At 39.4% G+C, this 18,912-nt stretch overlaps 1 protein-coding gene across 1 annotated transcript in view; it reads right to left on the bottom strand.

The window, feature by feature from the left end:
• Positions 1-18,912, bottom strand: part of LOC140907760 (potassium voltage-gated channel subfamily KQT member 1-like) — a 744,155-nt gene that overhangs the window by 580,259 nt on the left and 144,984 nt on the right. Inside the window, exon 14 of the mRNA XM_073334512.1 lies at positions 10,227-10,267. Coding sequence (XP_073190613.1) covers positions 10,227-10,267 — 41 coding nt within the window. The remainder of the gene's footprint in view (positions 1-10,226; positions 10,268-18,912) is intronic.

Here is an 18,912-nt window from a genome sequence, read left to right as displayed (position 1 = left end):
TAACTTATCTAAATATTCTTTAACCTGTTCTTCCTCTAATTTGGCTGGTGCTCCTTTCCCATTGTTGTTAATATTAAGTGTGTTGAGTATCTGATTATCATTAATCTTTTTAGTGAAAACGGAAGCAAAATAGGCATTAATCACCTCAGCCCTCCTGATGTCAGTTATTAGCTTTCCTTCCATGGAAAGCAGAGGACCTACAATTACGTTCATAAGCCTCTTGTTCCTAATGTATTTAAAGAACCTCTTTTTATTGCCTTTTATGTCTCTTGCTAAACGTAACTCATTTTCTGCCTTAGCCTTCCTGATTTTGTCCCCATATGCTCGTGCTATTCTTTTGCACTCTTCCCTGTCAATTCATCCATATTTCCACTTTTTGTAGGATAATCTTTTGATTTTCAGGTCATGAAAGAGCTTCTGATGAAGCCATCTTTGCCTTTAACTATTCTTCCTGTCTTTCCTTCACATTGGAATAGTTTGCACATGGACCTTCCTGGGAAAGGTGATTCCCAGAATGCTGAGTTTAAAGGGGCTGAGTCAAAGGAACAGGAGTGCTGGGTCACGGCAACCCTGTTACAAGGATTAAGAATGTTGATTTGAGAGTGGTGTGGGTGCAACAGCCACATAGCAAAACGGAGTCGTTCTGAACACGATTTCACAAATCAGACCACTTTTTCATACAGTAAGAGCTACTTCTGATGCTAGGTATGAATTGAAGGCAAATAACGCTTTTTTTGTTTTTTGTTTTTTGCAATGTGGTTGCTTTCATATTCAGATCTTAGTTTATGCTTCTAACTTTAAGGCCTCAGACTGAATTAAAGAAGCATATTTACATTTGTTTGAAGCATTGATCCTAATATGATATGGTCAGCTAGCATAAATGCAGCCAAGCCACATAAAAAACTTAGAACCATATTTGAAAATTGTGTGTAGAACTTGTTTTAGCTGGATCTGTGTTTACACACACTGTTCCTTAACTTGATTTGATCCCCACTGTGGATAGGGCCCTTTGAAAGAAGAGCAACTGTTAGTCTTGGTCTGAACCCATGAAAATTAATTAAGATCCCATTTTCCAATGGGGGATCACTTTACTGGCACTCCATTCCACTAAAGAGTTATTACTACAGCTGTTCAGCTAAATGCAGTTACCACTCATGTTCATTGTATGCGGCTCTCACCTTCTAAAGAATTCCTCCCAAGAGAACCAAAGTGATGATTGCTAAACCACAGCATTACGCTGCTTTACGTTAAGAAAGACCAACTGACATTTACCTTTACATGACCTTATTGAGCTACAACATGCATACTCAACCACAGTTGCCCAACAATGCTGACTTACAGTATACCACATTATTACTTTAAGATTAAAAATTATACAGAAAATTTTTAAACTTGCACAGGACAATTCTGAAACAAAGGGACATACATTTTTAGAGCTGGTGGTGTAGATATTTTCACAAAAGACATGATATTCTGTGATCAGTTTGGTGTAATCTTTCGGTACAAACCATGGGTCAAACTTTGCATTTGCTTACTAGAGGTTAACTCTGGCACATGTCAAAGAGTGTTGGCTTGACCATACAGTCTTATCATTGCCGTAGGGTTGGGGACACTGAAAGCATCTTTTGCTTAGAATTTTCAACTATAAAGCTAGCTGGGGGTGAACAGTGTGCTTTGCCAAAATCCTGCACCCAGATCCATGTGGACAGACCCTTATGCATGTGCACTGCTCCTCTAACTTTGATGGAACTTTGCACAGTGGTCCCGTACACCCATGCAGAGTTCCACTGAAATCACTGTCTCTCTGCCTGTGCAGATCCAGTTGCATGACCGCTGTGTAAGAACACTGGTATCCAAAATGCATAGCACAGAAAGGCCACTTAAAAAAAGAAGTGCCATATCTTCTTCCATAATGTACTGATCAGTAACCCACACCTGGGACACCTCAATCCCCAAAAGTTGTAGATCTCCTCATTCCTCCCTCTTCAGGGGCCCAGTGACACACTGTAGGTCCAATAAGCAAGGGTCTCTTTGCATGAGGTGCCTCCATCTATCCACCAGGGGCATAAACTAATAACCACCAAGACCTCTAGGATATTACAGTTTATGATGACATGGAATCAGGGACCAACAGATAAGGATAAACATTTTTCTCCTGAAAGAATAGGGATACATCAAAAGAAGGGGGAAAGAGCAGACAAAGGAATCAAGGATGTCAAATAAAAGAGGACCCAACCAACCACACAAGAAGAAACACTAACAGCCTACAAACTAAGTCAGTACAATGAACAGCCCCCTTGCTCCAAGTATCCCCTGCAGGCTTTATTAGGTAGTGGATTTGGAGCTTGCTGCAAAGGGCCAATCTTCCATTCAGGTACAATGAGTTGGCCACAAGCCTTTGCTGTCCTATCTCCAGGTGTAGGGGTGGTCTACTGTGCTCAGTAGACAGCTAATGCTCTCAAGTCAACACACAAAATGGAGTCTTCAGTACTCTGTAGTCAAGGGACATATATGCATGCCATCTCTGATCAAGCTAGTCTGCTAAAAATAGCCATGTAGCCATGGTGGCATGGGCAGTGGGATAGGCTAGATACCCAAGTACCTAGGGTCCCAGATGGCATTGTATATGAAGCGACTAGCTCCTCCTACCCAACCAAGCTGCCACGGATAAGCTAGCACATGTACATCTAACTCAGGCTGTAAAGTACACCTCTAGCTCTAGTGAAGACATAACTCAACGAACCCTCTTCATCTCAGGGTGTTGTAACATGATAAAGAAATAAAACTCTATGCATTATCTTGAGGTACCAATAGGATTGAGGTCTGATGAAGAAGTTCCCCTAAAAACTGTTTCTGTACATTTTCAGAATAAGGAAATCAATTGATTTCAAGAAAGTAACTACATTTCTATAACTGGCTATGGAACAAGTGCCTATTTCACAAAGAGACTAGCGTGAAAACAAAGTTTTGAATACTATAAACAAGAACTGCAAGATCTAAAGTTTCATTCAGTGAACACAAAATCTACAGTATTGTGCAATTTGATATGATAATCCTCTACGTAGCAAACAAGGCAATATACAGTAGTAACATGTAATTCTCAAAAACTAAGTGTACATGATAGGTTGTCCATAAATGCATCCTGCACCTCCTTTACAACAGCTCTTTATAGATTTCCAACAGATGAAAACGTGTACTCTATGTACTAACTAATGGAGTCACACTTTGTTTACTCCACACTGGCTTCCCTAAATGCCTGGCTGTCTGAAAAATGGGATGACTACACAGTGTTACAGGTGATTGCATTTGACAGGCCAATCTCAATACTTACTGTTCTTTAAAACACACACTCCAAATGCTAGAGCTTAGTAACTGGCTCAGGTTAACCAAGTCTGACAATATTTGACTTTTAACTAAAAAACAACCTCATTCCTATTTATGGAAGCTATTATAACTTTAATAGGTGAGAACCTCAGCTGGTTAGTGTAGCTCCACTTCTGTCAGCTATGGTGATTAACATCAGCTGAGGACCGAGAGCGGATATACAAAGAAAATTTCAGCCAGCCACATAATACATTTTCTTTTTTTAATATGCTGCCTCTGTTCCCTGTATGTTTGAAGCAGTGCACTTGGCTGCATTTTATCTGGACCATGGGCAATTGTGGTGTCGTGGCAGGCACCTTGGCAGCTGCATTTGCACTCTGAAAGTGATTAACCTACGGCCGTGTTGCAAGCTTGCTCCACATTTTCTTTTTAAATGTATTTTTCCTTCACATTTTTTCCAGTATAAAAGCAGGCATTCTCTTAGCATTCTGCCAGCATGCAGTGCCAACATCACACACATCCACTCTCACCAATATTGGAAATGGCATTCAAAGGTCATCTTAAAGCAGCAACCTGGACAGATCTGCAAGCCACTGTGCTGGCTTTCCTAATGATATTAATGATATTCTGGAATAGGCACATCCTATTTGCCCCCCAGCACCTTCATACTTTGAAGAGTATCCTGATCACAGCACAATCAGAAGTAAGGTGACCAGGATGCCAAGATCTCACACAATCTGCCCCACTTGCAGATCATAAAACTGTTCTGTGATAGCACACTGAACCTCAACAGACATTGGATTGGAATGGAGATTAAGTGGCATGGTCAACGGATGCACGACAACACACACACAACCACAATGCATGCAGGGATTACTGGAATTATTGAACACAGCTCTCCTATCACCCCATAGCCCAGCAGGGAGGATTTCTGACCCCAATGGACCTAGTTGACCATCCCCTGGTTACTACCCAACCTGTGCACAGACAAAAGGATTTGCTCCTACATGATTCCCAGATTTCAGAAGTCAGCTTTGTTCAGATTTTTTTTTTAAAAACAGCTACTGATCTGAAGTATCAAGTTTAATGGATGCATCAACAGCTAAGTGTAAAAAAAGATAAGTTAGAGGCTTTGAAATAAAGAATTACTAGGAGCATGATCCTGCAGCCCTGTTGAAATCAACGAAAGTTGTGTCACATAAGGCCTTCTCTATATAGTTTTATTATCAGGATGTCATCCTAAATCTGCAGGGATTATAGCTGTCATGAGAAACCCTTGGGGGGTTGTTTTTATTTAATTGAAGAGTTAGGAAGCTTCATTACATTTAGATATTAGGCTGAATTCTACTCTCAGTTTTATCTTCGTAAAACTCATCGACTTTGTTGCGTTACTGAAATCAGAATTTGTCCCATTAGTGGTAAAATGCATCTCTCTCTTAAATGGGCAATAAAGTGGAACTATTCACATTGCGTAGTCCATCTCATATAAAAAATAAAGCTATATTTTAATATCAGGTGACCTTCTGTAAGGAAGATTTATGATGTGTTGGCATACAATGTGAGTTAATGTTTACACTAAATATTTTATTTAAAACAAGCAGAACTCTGAGTGAAAATGTAGCTTTCAAGAAGAACAAAACAAAAGAAATTATGCAGCCCCATCACAAATTTCAAGACACAGTAGTGTAGGGTATGTATGTATGTATATAATACATATACAAAATGAAGGGGTTTCAAGTAGGGTCACACCAAGAGATAGGTATATCACATACGAACACTTACCTGCTTACACTTCTGCTAAAAGATAGGACAAATAATGCGTGTTAAGGATATCCATTATTTGGGTATGTTGGTCAGAACAGGAGCTCCGTAATTAGGGTTTGCACAAATGCAGAATACTTAAATTTGCAATTTGCATAAGGACATGCTACAGTTGTCAGACAAGCTGACTACATTAATGTGTATTTGCTATAATGGTATATTAAGTAGAATTGTGTTTACCTAAAAGTGAAATTAACACATCATGATGAAAATTTGTGTTCTTGACACTAAAAATGAAAAACACAACTCAGAACAATGATATAGCATGGTTTTTAACAGAAAATTTTAAAATGTTGCATTTCTATTCCCTACTTGTGTTGAGCATGTTCCCTGTACATTCCCATTTATTACAGATGTACTGTAGCAAAACATATTGACAGAATCTGATTCAATTTAACATGCATAAACCTAACATTTTTTAAATGAAATACCATACTGCGTCCTCAGTCCAGACATGCATTTGACATTGAGAGGCATGCATGGATTTATAACAGCATTACTGGAACTTAAATAACGGATATCAATGATCATGTTTGAACACAGTTGCTGCTAATGATTCTCATACAATATCCCTGACCAGTATGGATAGGAATTTATTTCACCTGAGTACAGAGTTAAAATTATACAACTGTGCTCCAGAGTACTAGGGAATCTCATAGCCTGAAGCAGTGCTTTTCAACCTTTCTCCATATTGGGACACTGCCCCCTCCCCGCCAGAAATCCTTTCCCATCTAGCAGGGATTTAACTGGGTCCCTCCTCTTATTTGGAGATCAAGAAAAAGAACGGCTGTCATAAACCCCTGACACCTGTTCATGACCCCAGTGGTCTTTAGCATGTTTTGGTTTCCCAGAAAAAGAAAATTTACATTAATTACATTAGTGGTTGTCATGGTTTCAACCATATTAAGGAGAAAAACCTTATAGAAAGTTGGAACATGATTATGATTTCATTTAGCCATCATGATCTCTACTGTAAAGATATACTAATGGTTATGACATGTAAATGCATGTTTAGGTACTTTTTAAAATGTTTTGTTCACCCAGCAAGTCACACTTTTCAGTAAGGATATTATCTACCTGAATGATTCCTTTAGCTGCATCTCTGGCTTCCCCAGTAAATGTGAATCAAGTTTTACTTGCCCCATTCATGCATATAAGTCCACTTAAAGCCAGTGGGACAATCACATGGGTAGAGCCAACAGGATGAGGCCCCTATGTATGTTGGTACATTTACCAGTTTAAAGTAAACACGTTTTACTTTGAAAAACACACCTTGTTAGCTTACATAAACAATTCTTTTGCAGATCTAACAGTGTTTTGGCTAAATACCAAATATTCTATAGTGCATGCATGAATTTCAAAGTCCAAGCTTCATGTAAACACAGAAGAGCCCCTTGATTAAATCTGTATTTAGATGCTTTAGGGTAGCTTCATTCAGGTACAGTATAGCATCACAGTACGCACCAGTCATTGTACAAATCCATCTAAATTCATGAACCAACATGGTTGTTAAAATGGCCTATTATGTTAGTACAAGTGTTGCATTTGCTAAACAACCTTCCTTGTTGATTTTTAAATGTTATTACTAAAATCTTTCTAAACCGAACAACACAACCATCCTAAAGTTGCTATTCAAGCACTAATGATTATCATGCTGCTCTTGTATCAGCAATAGTTTCACCATAGTTAAAGTTGTTAAAATTGAACTCTAACACAGGTTATAGATCAAATCTTATTGAACCAGCAGAAACTAAAATCACAGAATGGAAACTGAGCAATTTTGATTTCCATGGTTGTTTGATGAAAAATGAATTGCTTTGGTGATTTTTCCCCCCACTGGATTGTCTCCTTTTGCAAGCCATCTAAAACCCTCTGGAATCTGTTCTTTGGCACATGGTTGCTTTTCTTGTGCTGTTTCATAGAATATCAGTTGCACATTGGGAGCGATTATCTTCAAAGACTTTTATAACTTTTTAGTCACAAAATGCAAACCCATTCAATTTTAATCTGATGACAAATCTGCTGCAGGGTGAATGCCATTCACTTACAGTGGGCAAGGTGGGGAGATTTTCACCAGATACCTCTAAGCTTAGAAAAATTCCTTGAACTTTGAAAGAGGGGACCAGGAGTTCAAATCTCACCTCTTAAACTGTAAGTTACCATGCAATTCACTATCTTTATTATTGACTAAATCCACAAAACTTTTGTTTGCTATGGGGCTCCATATGGCTATTTTAAAAAAACTGACTTAAATAATGAGTGCCTCTTTAAAAATTTAGAACACCCCCCCGTTAAACTGTAAGGGCTTCATTAAGTGTCTGCTAAATTCAAGAATTAGCTGCTACAGCTGGGAGTACACAAATAAGGAAAGCAGGTAACAGCAGCACATGGCAGCATTTTTACAGCCAGGTATCAGGGGGGCAACCGGGTGAGTCTGTATCCACAAAAACAACGAGGCGTTCGGTGGCACCTTAAAGACTCACAGGTTTATTTGAGCATAAGCTTTCATGGGTAAAAAACAGCTTTTACTGTGATGTTGTTATTCATGATCCTTTATCTGTGGGATGGAAAGAGCTAATGTACCAAATTTTTTTGTATATCTTTACCCCATCTGATTTATAACAGATACATAATGGATTTATTTAATTGCCAATTTTTAGCTAACCAATGCTGGTTTTCACGTAAATATTTGTAAAAAATGTGAAAACATTCAATCCTAGTGTTTTTTTAAACCTGTATACAACATAAAAAGCTAAAAGCTTCTCCCTCCCCCCCCAAAAAAAACATTTACCGGTAAGTTAATTTCAAGGCCATCTTCTCCAGCAGCTGCCTCGCATGCTCCTAGATCCAACTCTATACTCCTACAATTAGCAATTTGAAAACAATATGCTCAACACACACTGAAGATTTAGAGGTGGTTGCTGGGAAAGGATTCCTCCTCTTGAAGAAGAGGAATCAAACTGTAGTGTCACACCAAGTGTTTTAGAAAGAGGCAAATTCCAGTCTTGCAATAAGAGTCCTTTAACAGCTCTGCCTCACCCTGAAAAATATTTCCAACTGGAATTCCATCTTTCCTGTGAACTGATGTGCTGTGTACATCTTTTATAGTACATATCTGCTATGGAATACAATGGAGCAACAATACTGCAAATCTTATTAGTTCATTGTAGCATTCTTTCATCAGTACTTCGCCATTCTTTAGATTTTTACTAGGCAATACATTACATTAGACTGACAAATATGTACAACATTGTGCTGGGAATAACATTGTTCTGCACCCAATAGCAGCTGAAATGTAATCTCACTGTATCTAACTCACAAAACAGGGCTTTTAGCCCTCCCCCCGTTACTTGGAAGAAGATAACTCAAATGCAAGAGTCGCTTGCACATGGAGTACCAGAGAGTTTAGCAAATTACAACTTCACTGCAAAAAATGTAAATGTAACCTTATTTTCCAGCCATCTACTGGTCATACTCCAAAGGCTCAGTCATGGAACTTCCTCACTAAGCCACTTTCATACTTTCCTTTCCAAATGTGAAAACAGGCTAGTTTTCACATTTGACATTAAAAACCACCATCACTTTTTAGTTTAATAACACGTTCACATATTAAGAAGCAAGATTTATTCTTCATGGATTTCTCGGATGAAAAACCAATACTTCCTTATCCCTGAGAAGGACATACAAGTAAAAGCACTACACATGGCCAGAAGAGATTTGAGATTCCTTCTGCTCTGTCTACACGAGACAAAGTAATTTAAGAAAAAGACATTGTGTAGAATGCCTAGAGATTGCACCTCTTGTAATGTACCTTTTGGCCACACACCACTGCTATCACAGGAGTTTTTAATCACAAGTATTGATTGCAGCACCTAGGATGAGGCATTTTGCTGAGGTCTGGCTAAATAAGTATAGATTACATTAGTTGCACTTCAGCTTTACACAAAGCCACAAGCCTCACAGCTTCACTGGTTCAGTCAGTGCCAGCTACAATCACCAATGTGCTTCCCCAGGTTTGAAAGTTATCCCCAAAGTCACCACATTTAGCAAGAGACTTGAACACGATAGGACGGATGTTTTGGAGTCCCTGAATGCACAGCTGCCAAGTTGCCAATGTGCGGTGTGGTTTTATCAAATGGTATTGATGTATGCACTTGTGATACCAAAAGGTAAGCGATAGGATAAGCAATTTCAGGAAATCAGAATCCCTGCAATGGATACTGAGTGTAGACATGCTCCTCAGGTCCTACCCAGTGACAGTTAGAACTGCATTAAATTATTCTACCCTCTAATTCTGGAAAGCGCTGTTTCCCTGTTAAGTATATCCACATAATTCCTTTATGAACATAGCTGTTTAATGAAGTGAGCTGTAGCTCACGAAAGCTTATGCTCAAATAAATTTGTTAGTCTCTAAGGTGCCACAAGTACTCCTTTACTTATAGCTGTTTAAGTGTCTACACTACCTTTGGGGTAACATCCCACAAGTGCATTTCCTCTTGGAGGCAAACATTTCACTGCAATTGTCCTTTCAACAGTAGGTTTCAGAGTAACAGCCGTGTTAGTCTGTATTCGCAAAAAGAACAGGAGTACTTGTGGCACCTTAGAAACTAACCAATTTATTTGAGCATAAGCTTTCATGAGCTACAGCTCACTTCAACAGTAGTTTCCTTCCTTTCAGGTCATGTCCACACACAAGTGTTTCATTATGACCTACAATGGACATTCAATGCATTCAGGGGATTTTGGAGATCAGACCCATTCAGAAACGTGCCTGAATTTATGAAGCGGCCCTTGAGAATCAGTCTCAGGAAACATTTTTACTGGACTCAAAAGATGAAGTCACAAACCAAAAACATCAGATCTAACTATGGCTTAAAGAACAGTTTTTTCTGTCCCAATACATTATACCGAGTAACAGCTCTTAGCTTTAAGCTAACTGCAAGTGTGTTTAAAAAAAACATGCAAAGAACTTCTATTCAGTATATAGAATTTTCCCCCACCATTAGCTGATGTTTATATTATGCAGTAAAAGCCATTTTTCCACTTACTGTGCCACATCAGATACAACAGGCAGTGGTGACTCCTCTGATGTGAGGTCTATGTCCTCAGTGAAGCTGTTGTCCTGTGACATTTCATTGCTGTTCCCTTCTAAGCGCCTTCTCACTAGACATATAATTTAGAAAGAGCAGAGTGCATTAGGGAGGCAGTATCTACAAATTCTTTCCCCTCACCCATGAATTTCCATAGTAAATCTTTTTTTTTTTTTTAAAAAGAGTCCCATCGTAAGACACTACATTTTTAGAGCAGGCGCAATGAATTATTTGGATTATTATTACACACATGCCACATGCAAAAATACAAATGTACACATATGATATGGTACATGCCAAGTGAGAACACACACCCAGGGACCCTCTTACAGTTAAGCGTTTTTTTCTTGAAGACCACTTTCGCTCTAAGTGGAAGTTCACTACATGAAAAATTGCAATTTGGACACTGCAATGAATGAAAACAATTGGGGACTTTGATTTATTTTGCAATAAATAGTATTGCACTGCATCCAGGTTCTCTATAAGCCAAATACTGGGTCCAGGAGGCTCCCAAGTGCCAGGCTTCACAGTCACTGAATATTAGAAAAATCTTGAAGAGGAAATCATCACTCAGTGGCAAACATACGCTGCTTACACAGCATGTTGGATGCTATGGAGACCATGAGCATGCACTGTTCTTCCCTGAGGTATGGCTGGGGAGTGGTGACAGGTTGCCAGAAAAAATGACAGCCAGTCAGAAAGAAACCTTAAAAGTCCTTGATCCCCTGTGCTTCCAGCTGACAGCTCACAAAGGGAACATGGAACTAAGAAACAGAACAAAGATATTGGGCCAAATACTAAATTTTCTCACCAGGATTAAGGTGTCAAACATAAAGGGAAGGGGTTAAGAAGCTCTGATACAGTACTATAAAATCCTCTTACCTGTAAAGGGTTAAGAAGCTCAAGTAACCTAGCTCACACCTGACCCAAATGACCAGTCAGGGGACAAGATACTTTCAGATCTGGAGGGAGGGGAAAACGCTTGTGTCTGTCTGTGTGATACCTTTACCAGGAACAGATCAAGGATGCAAGCCCTTCAACTCCTGTGAAGTTATTAAGTAATCTAGCTAGAAAACGCGTTAGGTTTTCTTTGTTTTGGCTTGTGAAATTCACTGTGCTGGAGGAAATGTGTATTCCTGTTTTTGTGTCTTTTTGTAACTTAAGGCTTTGCCTAGAGGGATTCTCTATGTTTTGAAACGGATTACCCTGTAAAGTATTTACCATCCTGATTTTACAGAGGTGATTCTTTTACCTTTTCTTTAAAGAAAATTCTTCTTTTAAGAACCTGATTGATTTTTCCTTGTTCTTAAGATCCAAGGGTTTGGGTTTGTGTTCACCTGTACCAGTTGGTGAGGATATTATTCTCAAGCCTTCCCCAGGAAAGGGGGTGTAGGGCTTGGGGGAATAGGACTCCAAGTGGTCCTTTTGATGTTTTGTCTAAATCACTCGGTGGTGGCAGCATACTGTTCAAGGACAAGGCAGAATTTGTGCCTTGGGAAAGTTTTTAACCTAAGCTGGTAAAAATAAGCTTAGGGGGTCTTTCATGCGGGTCCCCACATCCGTACCCTAGAGTTCAGAGTGGGGAGGGAACCCTGACAGGAGATGTCAAATATAAAGGGAAGGGTAAACCCCTTTAAAATCCCTCCTGGCCAGAGGAAAACTCCTCTCACCTGTAAAGGGTTAAGAAGCTAAAGGTAACCTCGCTGGCACCTGACCAAAATGACCAATGAGGAGACAAGATACTTTCAAAAGCTGGGAGGAGGGAGAAAAACGGGTCTGTGTGTCTGTCTATATGCTGCTTTTGTTGGGGATAGACCAGGAATGGAGTCTTGGAACTTTTAGTAGGTAAACTAGCTAAGTATGTGTTAGATTATGATTTCTTTAAATGGCTGAGAAAAGAATTGTGCTGAATAGAATAACTATTTCTGTCTGTATATCTTTTTTTGTAACTTAAGGTTTTGCCTAGAGGGATTCTCTATGTTTTGAATCTAATTACCCTGTAAGGTATCTACCATCCTGATTTTACAGAGGGGATTTCTTTACTTCTATTTACTCCTATTTCTATTAAAAAAGTCTTCTTGTAAAACACTGAATGCTTTTTCATTGTTCTCAGATCCAAGGGTTTGGGTCTGTGGTCACCTATGGAAATTGGTGAGGCTTTTTATCCAACATTTCCCAGGAAAAAGTGTAGGGAGGATTGTTCATTGTTCTTAAGATCCAAGGGTCTGGGTCTGTAGTCACCTAGGCAAATTGGTGAGGCTTTTTACCAAACCTTGTCCAGGAAGTGGGGTGCAAGGTTTTGGGAAGTATTTTGGGGGGAAAGATGTTTCCAACCAGTAATTGTTTGGTGGTGGTAGCGGCCAATCCAAGGACAAAGGGTGGAATATTTTGTACTTTGGAGAAGTTTTTGACCTAAGCTGGTAAAGATAAGCGTAGGAGGTTTTCATGCAGGTCCCCACATCTGTACCCTAGTGTTCAGAGTGGGGAAGGAACCTTGACAGGAGGGAAATAAGACTATCCACAAAAAATGAATATTGCAAGATGGGGATGTGGGAGAGAGAAACCAATTCAGAATTTGTCTCTCCCCTCCACCTCCTATAATCACTTCTTATGGTCCCTCAATCAACCCCATATTAAATCAATGGTGCTAGAGTAGCAGGATACAAGACAGGTTGCCGAGAAGGATAGAGACTCATTTGCACCATGTATCTATCAATTTCTTGCTATACTCTTAATTTAAGCACTCAAATAGTTGAGACTGGCTAAAAGACATGTCCCATGTTGTACGTTAAACAAAGACCTTTTCTGTGGTGGGTGGGAAGAACTATGTAATTATATTAGAAGCTGTATAGCACATAGGCTGCCCAAGCTCATTAACTGATATCCCTGAGAGCATTTTTTTCAAGATGGTGTCTATCAATAGGTTTATTCCCAGCCTGAATTTATGAACATCAGTATTATGGTGAAAGACTGTCTTGTTTCGTGACCCCACATATTCATGCCTTCAGGGAGGAAGAAGAAGAGGATATAGGAAATGTACTCAGTGCTAATGAAGATTAAGAATTCTGGGCTAATATTTCCATTCCCACTGATGGGGGCGGGGCGGGGGGGGGAAATGTGTAACAAACATTGTGCAGTTTCATGGGGTAGAAAGCACATCACTATGCTCCCCACTTGTGGGCGAAGTCTGAGGCAGCCTGAAAGTAGTAGAGGGTAGAGCCTGACAACTTTGCAGAGCCTGAAAATCTAAGACATTTTGGAACAAAATGCAAATACCCCACAGATCTTGCTATATCCCTAAACAAACAACGGCCAACTCTGAGCTTTCCAAGCACACCCGTTGCCCTTGTAGCACAAAGTGGCTCATGAATCCACAGTCATGCTGGGGGAACCACTGGCAGCATTTTTCTTCAGGCAGTAGGAAATGGATATTTATTATAAGGCATGATCTCAGAACACAACTGTTCTAACATGTCCTACCTGATTGATAACCCCATAAATATGTCAATACATTACCACCATAATCAGAGCTTTTCAGAAGCTACATTGCAAGTATGTTGCAGAGCCATTATTACCCCTTTTCGTGTACTCTTAGCCATACTTGTGTTTAGCTCCCTCCAGGTTGTCCAAAGAGGGATACATACTTCTCTAGCTTTCTGAATAACCAGCTCTCTGCTCCTTCCAGATTTTTAATACATGCAGAGACATTGGCTTCCTAGACTTAACATATACACAAATTTTCAAGACAATAGCTGTGTATGGAAAAGTTTAATTATTTCAGGCAATTTACTATGGGCCCATTTGTACAATCCTTACTCAAGTCTAACTCCTACTGACTTCAGTCCTCTAAATATAGGGCTATAAGCACTGTTTCTCTGAGATGACCTTTTTGTAGACTCATGGTATTGTATTTTTTCATGTTTTTCATTCCAGTCAAGAATAGTTAGAATTTTTCTGTGATCTTTTGATAATCATCCATTTTCCTGCCTTCTTCTTGTACTTACCTTTTGAGTTTAATCTGCAATTGAAAACTCTTTGGAAGGAGAATGGTTTGGATTGATAGCACTAATTTTGTTTAGGTGAAAAAACTGATCATTTTGCTGCTTTCTTCAAGGCCAGACGAATATTAAGCATGTCATTTGAAGCAACAGGAAAAAAGGGAAAGTATATAAATAAGTTTATGATGACAAGAAATTAACTCTTTCAGTTAAACTAAAACTCTGCTGATTCACCAGTTTCAATCATGAAAACCTGAGGTTTAATTTGGTTAAATTATGAGTACATTATAACCTGATGCTGGTGAAATTAAAATATCCTCATTTGTTTTCATGCACTTTTTGGATAGTTCTTTTGGATCTGTATTATAGCAGTACCCTGTTCCTCCAAAATATCTTGATGCATGAAAATGTCTCACTAATACAGCAACACAAAAGAGAGATGGGGATAACTGGCAGCTCTCCTGTTATTTTTAAATTTCTGAACAAAAAATATCCACAAAAGTCCACATAATTCATTACGGATGAAGGTTGCCACAAGTTGACTTGTGAACCCTTGTGCTCGGTTTTGGCCTGCTGATTACACTTTAGACACACCTGCTATAAAAAGACATGGAATTCTGACGTTTTATCATGTACTGCATCAAGAAGTGTTAACACCACTTCAGATATTACAGCCTTCCTCAATCCAGGCAACAGGTTTTTTTTTTTTTTAATTTAACCTAGAATCTGTTAATAGCCAGAGCTTCCGTAGTTATTTTCAAAGTTGGTCTGTCTGTCAGGTCTTGATATTCTTTTGGCCTTACCCAATCTAGTGCATGCATTGGTAAAGACATATGGAAATTGATTCTAGTGGTATGGTAGAGCAACATTTTATGTCACTATTTTCAAATGACACATGACTTATTAACTTGGTGGTTAAAAATCTTCTCTCTTTACATATATCTGTATTCACAGTTATCAGAAGTATTTAATGTTGTGATGGATTTGGAGCTGCCCTGTAGTAATTTATTAACACTGTATGTTGGCCTGGTTACTAGTATAAAGAAAAGGAGTACTTGTGGCACCTTAGAGCATTGGATGCATTCGATGAAGTGAGCTGTAGCTTATGCTTATGCTGTAATAAATGTGTAAGTCTCTAAGGTGCCACAGGTCCTTTTCTTTTTGTGAATACAGACTAACATGGCTGAGTCTCTGAAACCTGTCGTTACTAGTATAGTGTCTCTTATATGACTATATTGGTTTATCTCAGGAGAGGTCTTTCTGGACAACAGGCAGGAAAAAGAAGAATCGCTCCACAAAGCTTACTACCAGCAAACATTTAGCTCCCAAGGAGCAATGCAAGAACTTTGATGATTCTGTCTTTGGTTCGCAAGAACTTTGATGATTCTGTCTTTGGTTCTCCAGTCAACCTACAAAGCTAGGTTTGATGAGGAAAAGCCAAAGCCCAAGAACAGCGGAGATGCCTAGGCCACCATCATGCAGTACTCTCACTGATCGCACTCTAGCTACATTAGACATGCATGTAGACTGTTTTAAAATCCTTCTTCTCTAATGCTTTGTCCCTACTGCTATATAAAACTTTTGTTTTAAGAAAGCTGTTCAGTCACTACATACCACTACTCCCAAAGGGAAGAAATGCAGGTGTCCATACTCAGTCAGACTCACTGGATAAGCTTGGTGGATACGCATACTACTACAGCCCATGTCCAGGTCTAAGAGTGGGAGAACTGCAAATTTCCTTGCTGGGATAAGTAAATGTATGAAGCATGGCACCGGAGGGTGTGCACTCAGACACACCCCAAAGGAGATGGTGCAGCTAACCCTGTAACTGCAAAATATATTTTAAGAATTTAGACTACCTAACACTTTAAAAAGCACTACTACCCAATGTTCATTTCAATCAAACATAGGGCCTGACTTTCACCTGCAGTTCAAATAAATGGGAGTTGCAAGAGCTCAGCACCACTGAAAATCAGGTGTACCATTCTTTGAATATTCATCAACAGTTTGTCTTTAAAACAATACAGTAGGTGTTTGCTTCATTTATTTCATGCAAAAAATATTGAAAGTATCTATGGACATATATAAGTTTACTTAAATCATTTTGACCTGAAGCAACAAAATTTGTCAAAGCTGCTAGTGATCCAAACAAGTTCTATGGAAGTTCTCTTCTGCATATTTTAATGTTGATGCTTCTAGAAAACTTGGCACAAACAACCGAGAGCAGATCTAAATAGAAGGGACTAACTTGGAAAACATTGCCATGAAGAAACAATTCGATTCAACTAAGAACCACCATATGCATACTACCAAAGAAAAAGAAGTGACTGTCCATAAGAAAACAAAGTGAAACACTAATTCATCACCACTTATGAATGTAATTGGTTTAAAGTGAGCAGAAATGAGAAAGGCAGGTCCTCTTCGAAAATTAAAGTTGTCAGAGTCTCAGGTTCATCCTATGGCACCAGTTGGTTGACCTATCTTCAAACTAAACACTAATGCATTTCACATCAATGCTGAGGAATGGAAAATCCATAGTACACATGCTAAGGACTGAAAATGAAGGCCTGGACAATAGAGTTCTAAAATGACATAACTGAACATTGCTAGCAGGACAGAAAACTGGAAAATAATTTAACTTACATCTGACTCAGACCTGCATTTAACCAGAACTACTTTAAACTATATTTTTTAGGGAAAAACAAAGATTTCTGGAAAAAGAATTTCTGTGCCCTTCTAGCATTACTGCTGTGGCTGCTCCAAAGGAGCTCTATAGAATGTGACCTGCCAATTTTGCACTTGTTCTGATGAGCCACATTTCTATAAGCAAAGATTCCATTCATTGATCACGGTCTTAAGAAAAAGCAACTGACGGATGCTGCAATGTATGAAATACCTTAAGGAATCACACAAGTATTTAGGAGTAGCCGTTTTCAGACCCCACAGAAGCAGCATCACCTGTGGCCACAGACAGAGGGTGTGGTATGGCCTTGATACAAAGAAGTGTTTCTCCTCACAAAAAGCTATTAGGATTTGAAATAGTCTATCAAAGGGAGGGTAAGTCATGGCCTAAGCGTATTCAAGGGAAGAACTGTTCTGTTAGCACCCCACAACACACTCTTGGGTATCCCTACTGATTTAGGAGATGACTGGATATACAGGTAGTAACTGTGGCTAGAAAGATTTTCTTCTTTCTGCATTGAGTAAGATGTGTCCAACCTTTTCTTTTCAGTGCCGACTTTTCTGTGGTTATTCACAACCTTCTCAGCTCAAAATTAAACTCACTTTGCATACTATTTATCTGTTAGGACCACTTGGAAGCTGAAAGTTAGTGCAGAACACTGGTGCCTGCTTATTAAACTGTGCTTTGATGCAGGGAGCACATTGCACTCTGCTCTGTAATCTGCACTGCTTCTAAGAAGTTTTTTTTTTTTTTGGTTGAGTTCAAGGTGTTCATGTATAAAACAGTAGGCATCTGGGGCATATCTATGTGACAGATTGCCTTTCTCCCTGTATACTAGATTTGCAGTCAGCCAAGGCACTCAAGCTGTAGCTCCCTCAGGTTAAAAGAAAAATTCTTGCCCAGGGAATATAATACAGTAGCCTGCCCTCTGCCTTCTGAATCTCTCTAGGGTGCTACAACTTATATAGCAACTAGAGGTATCATATCACCATATGATATTTTAATATCAATTTCATTTCTGAGCAATAGCTGTTCACCCCATAAGGGAAAAGTGCAAATCTTTTCCAAGCTCAATTTATTGCACTTCCTATACCCACCAGATGCCAAGGGGGATGCCAGGACAATTTTTCCAGATGCTGGGAGGGCCTAGTGTTTGTATCCAAGAACAGCTCTCTCAAAACCAAAAATCAGTGTGAATTTGGTTCAAGCCTCTTACTGGGAGAAACTAGATCCTCCCTGTTCTGAGTGGGTCACTGGGAAGCAGTACTATGAGGCTCATAGTATTTAGCAGTTATATTATATGGTTCCCTAATGCTCTCAGACAAACTACAGTCTTCTATATCAGAAACATTCAATTCATGCAGAGTCAGGCAGTGCAGGTTAGTGTTCTGTACAATATTAAACCACAGCTAGGCAAATCAGTTTATCATCCTTGTACCCTAACATTTCCCCTGCGGGTTTGGGGACAGAATAGGCCCACTGCTCTTCCTGCATGTCGTAAGAGGCAACAAAAAGGGGGCTTCCTGGAGAGGAATGGGCTCCACCAGGTTATAAATTTGTTCAAGACAACAGATGAGCAAGTCAACCATGTCCATACCGGATTGGTTGCAGCCCGGGTTAGTAATGACCGTGCCATCTGTCTCCAACCAGGATGGATGCAACAAGTGTGCTACTGGTGTAACCCCAACAAAGAGGATCTGTGGAAGAGATAACATCACCATAGCCACATGGAATGTAAGGACATTGAGACAAATAGGGAGGTTGAAAGAACTCGTGTATGAAATGGAACAATACACCTGGCACTGGGTCACATGAAGATCTTCTGACGGCCAAGAAGAAGGTGTTTGACAGAGTATGGCATGAAGCTCTCTGAGCAACCATGAAGAATTACAATGTTGGTCGTAAGCTTATTCTTACCATTAAACAACTGTATACCAAGGCCAGCAGCGTAGGTCTCGTCAGTGGCACAATAGGAGAGTGGATTCACACCACTGTT

The sequence above is a fragment of the Lepidochelys kempii genome, chromosome 1, assembly GCF_965140265.1.
Source record: "Lepidochelys kempii isolate rLepKem1 chromosome 1, rLepKem1.hap2, whole genome shotgun sequence".
Lineage (NCBI taxonomy): Eukaryota > Metazoa > Chordata > Testudines > Cheloniidae > Lepidochelys > Lepidochelys kempii.
The sequence above is the reverse complement of the archived record's forward strand: the minus strand, read 5'-3'. Positions and strand labels throughout refer to the sequence as shown.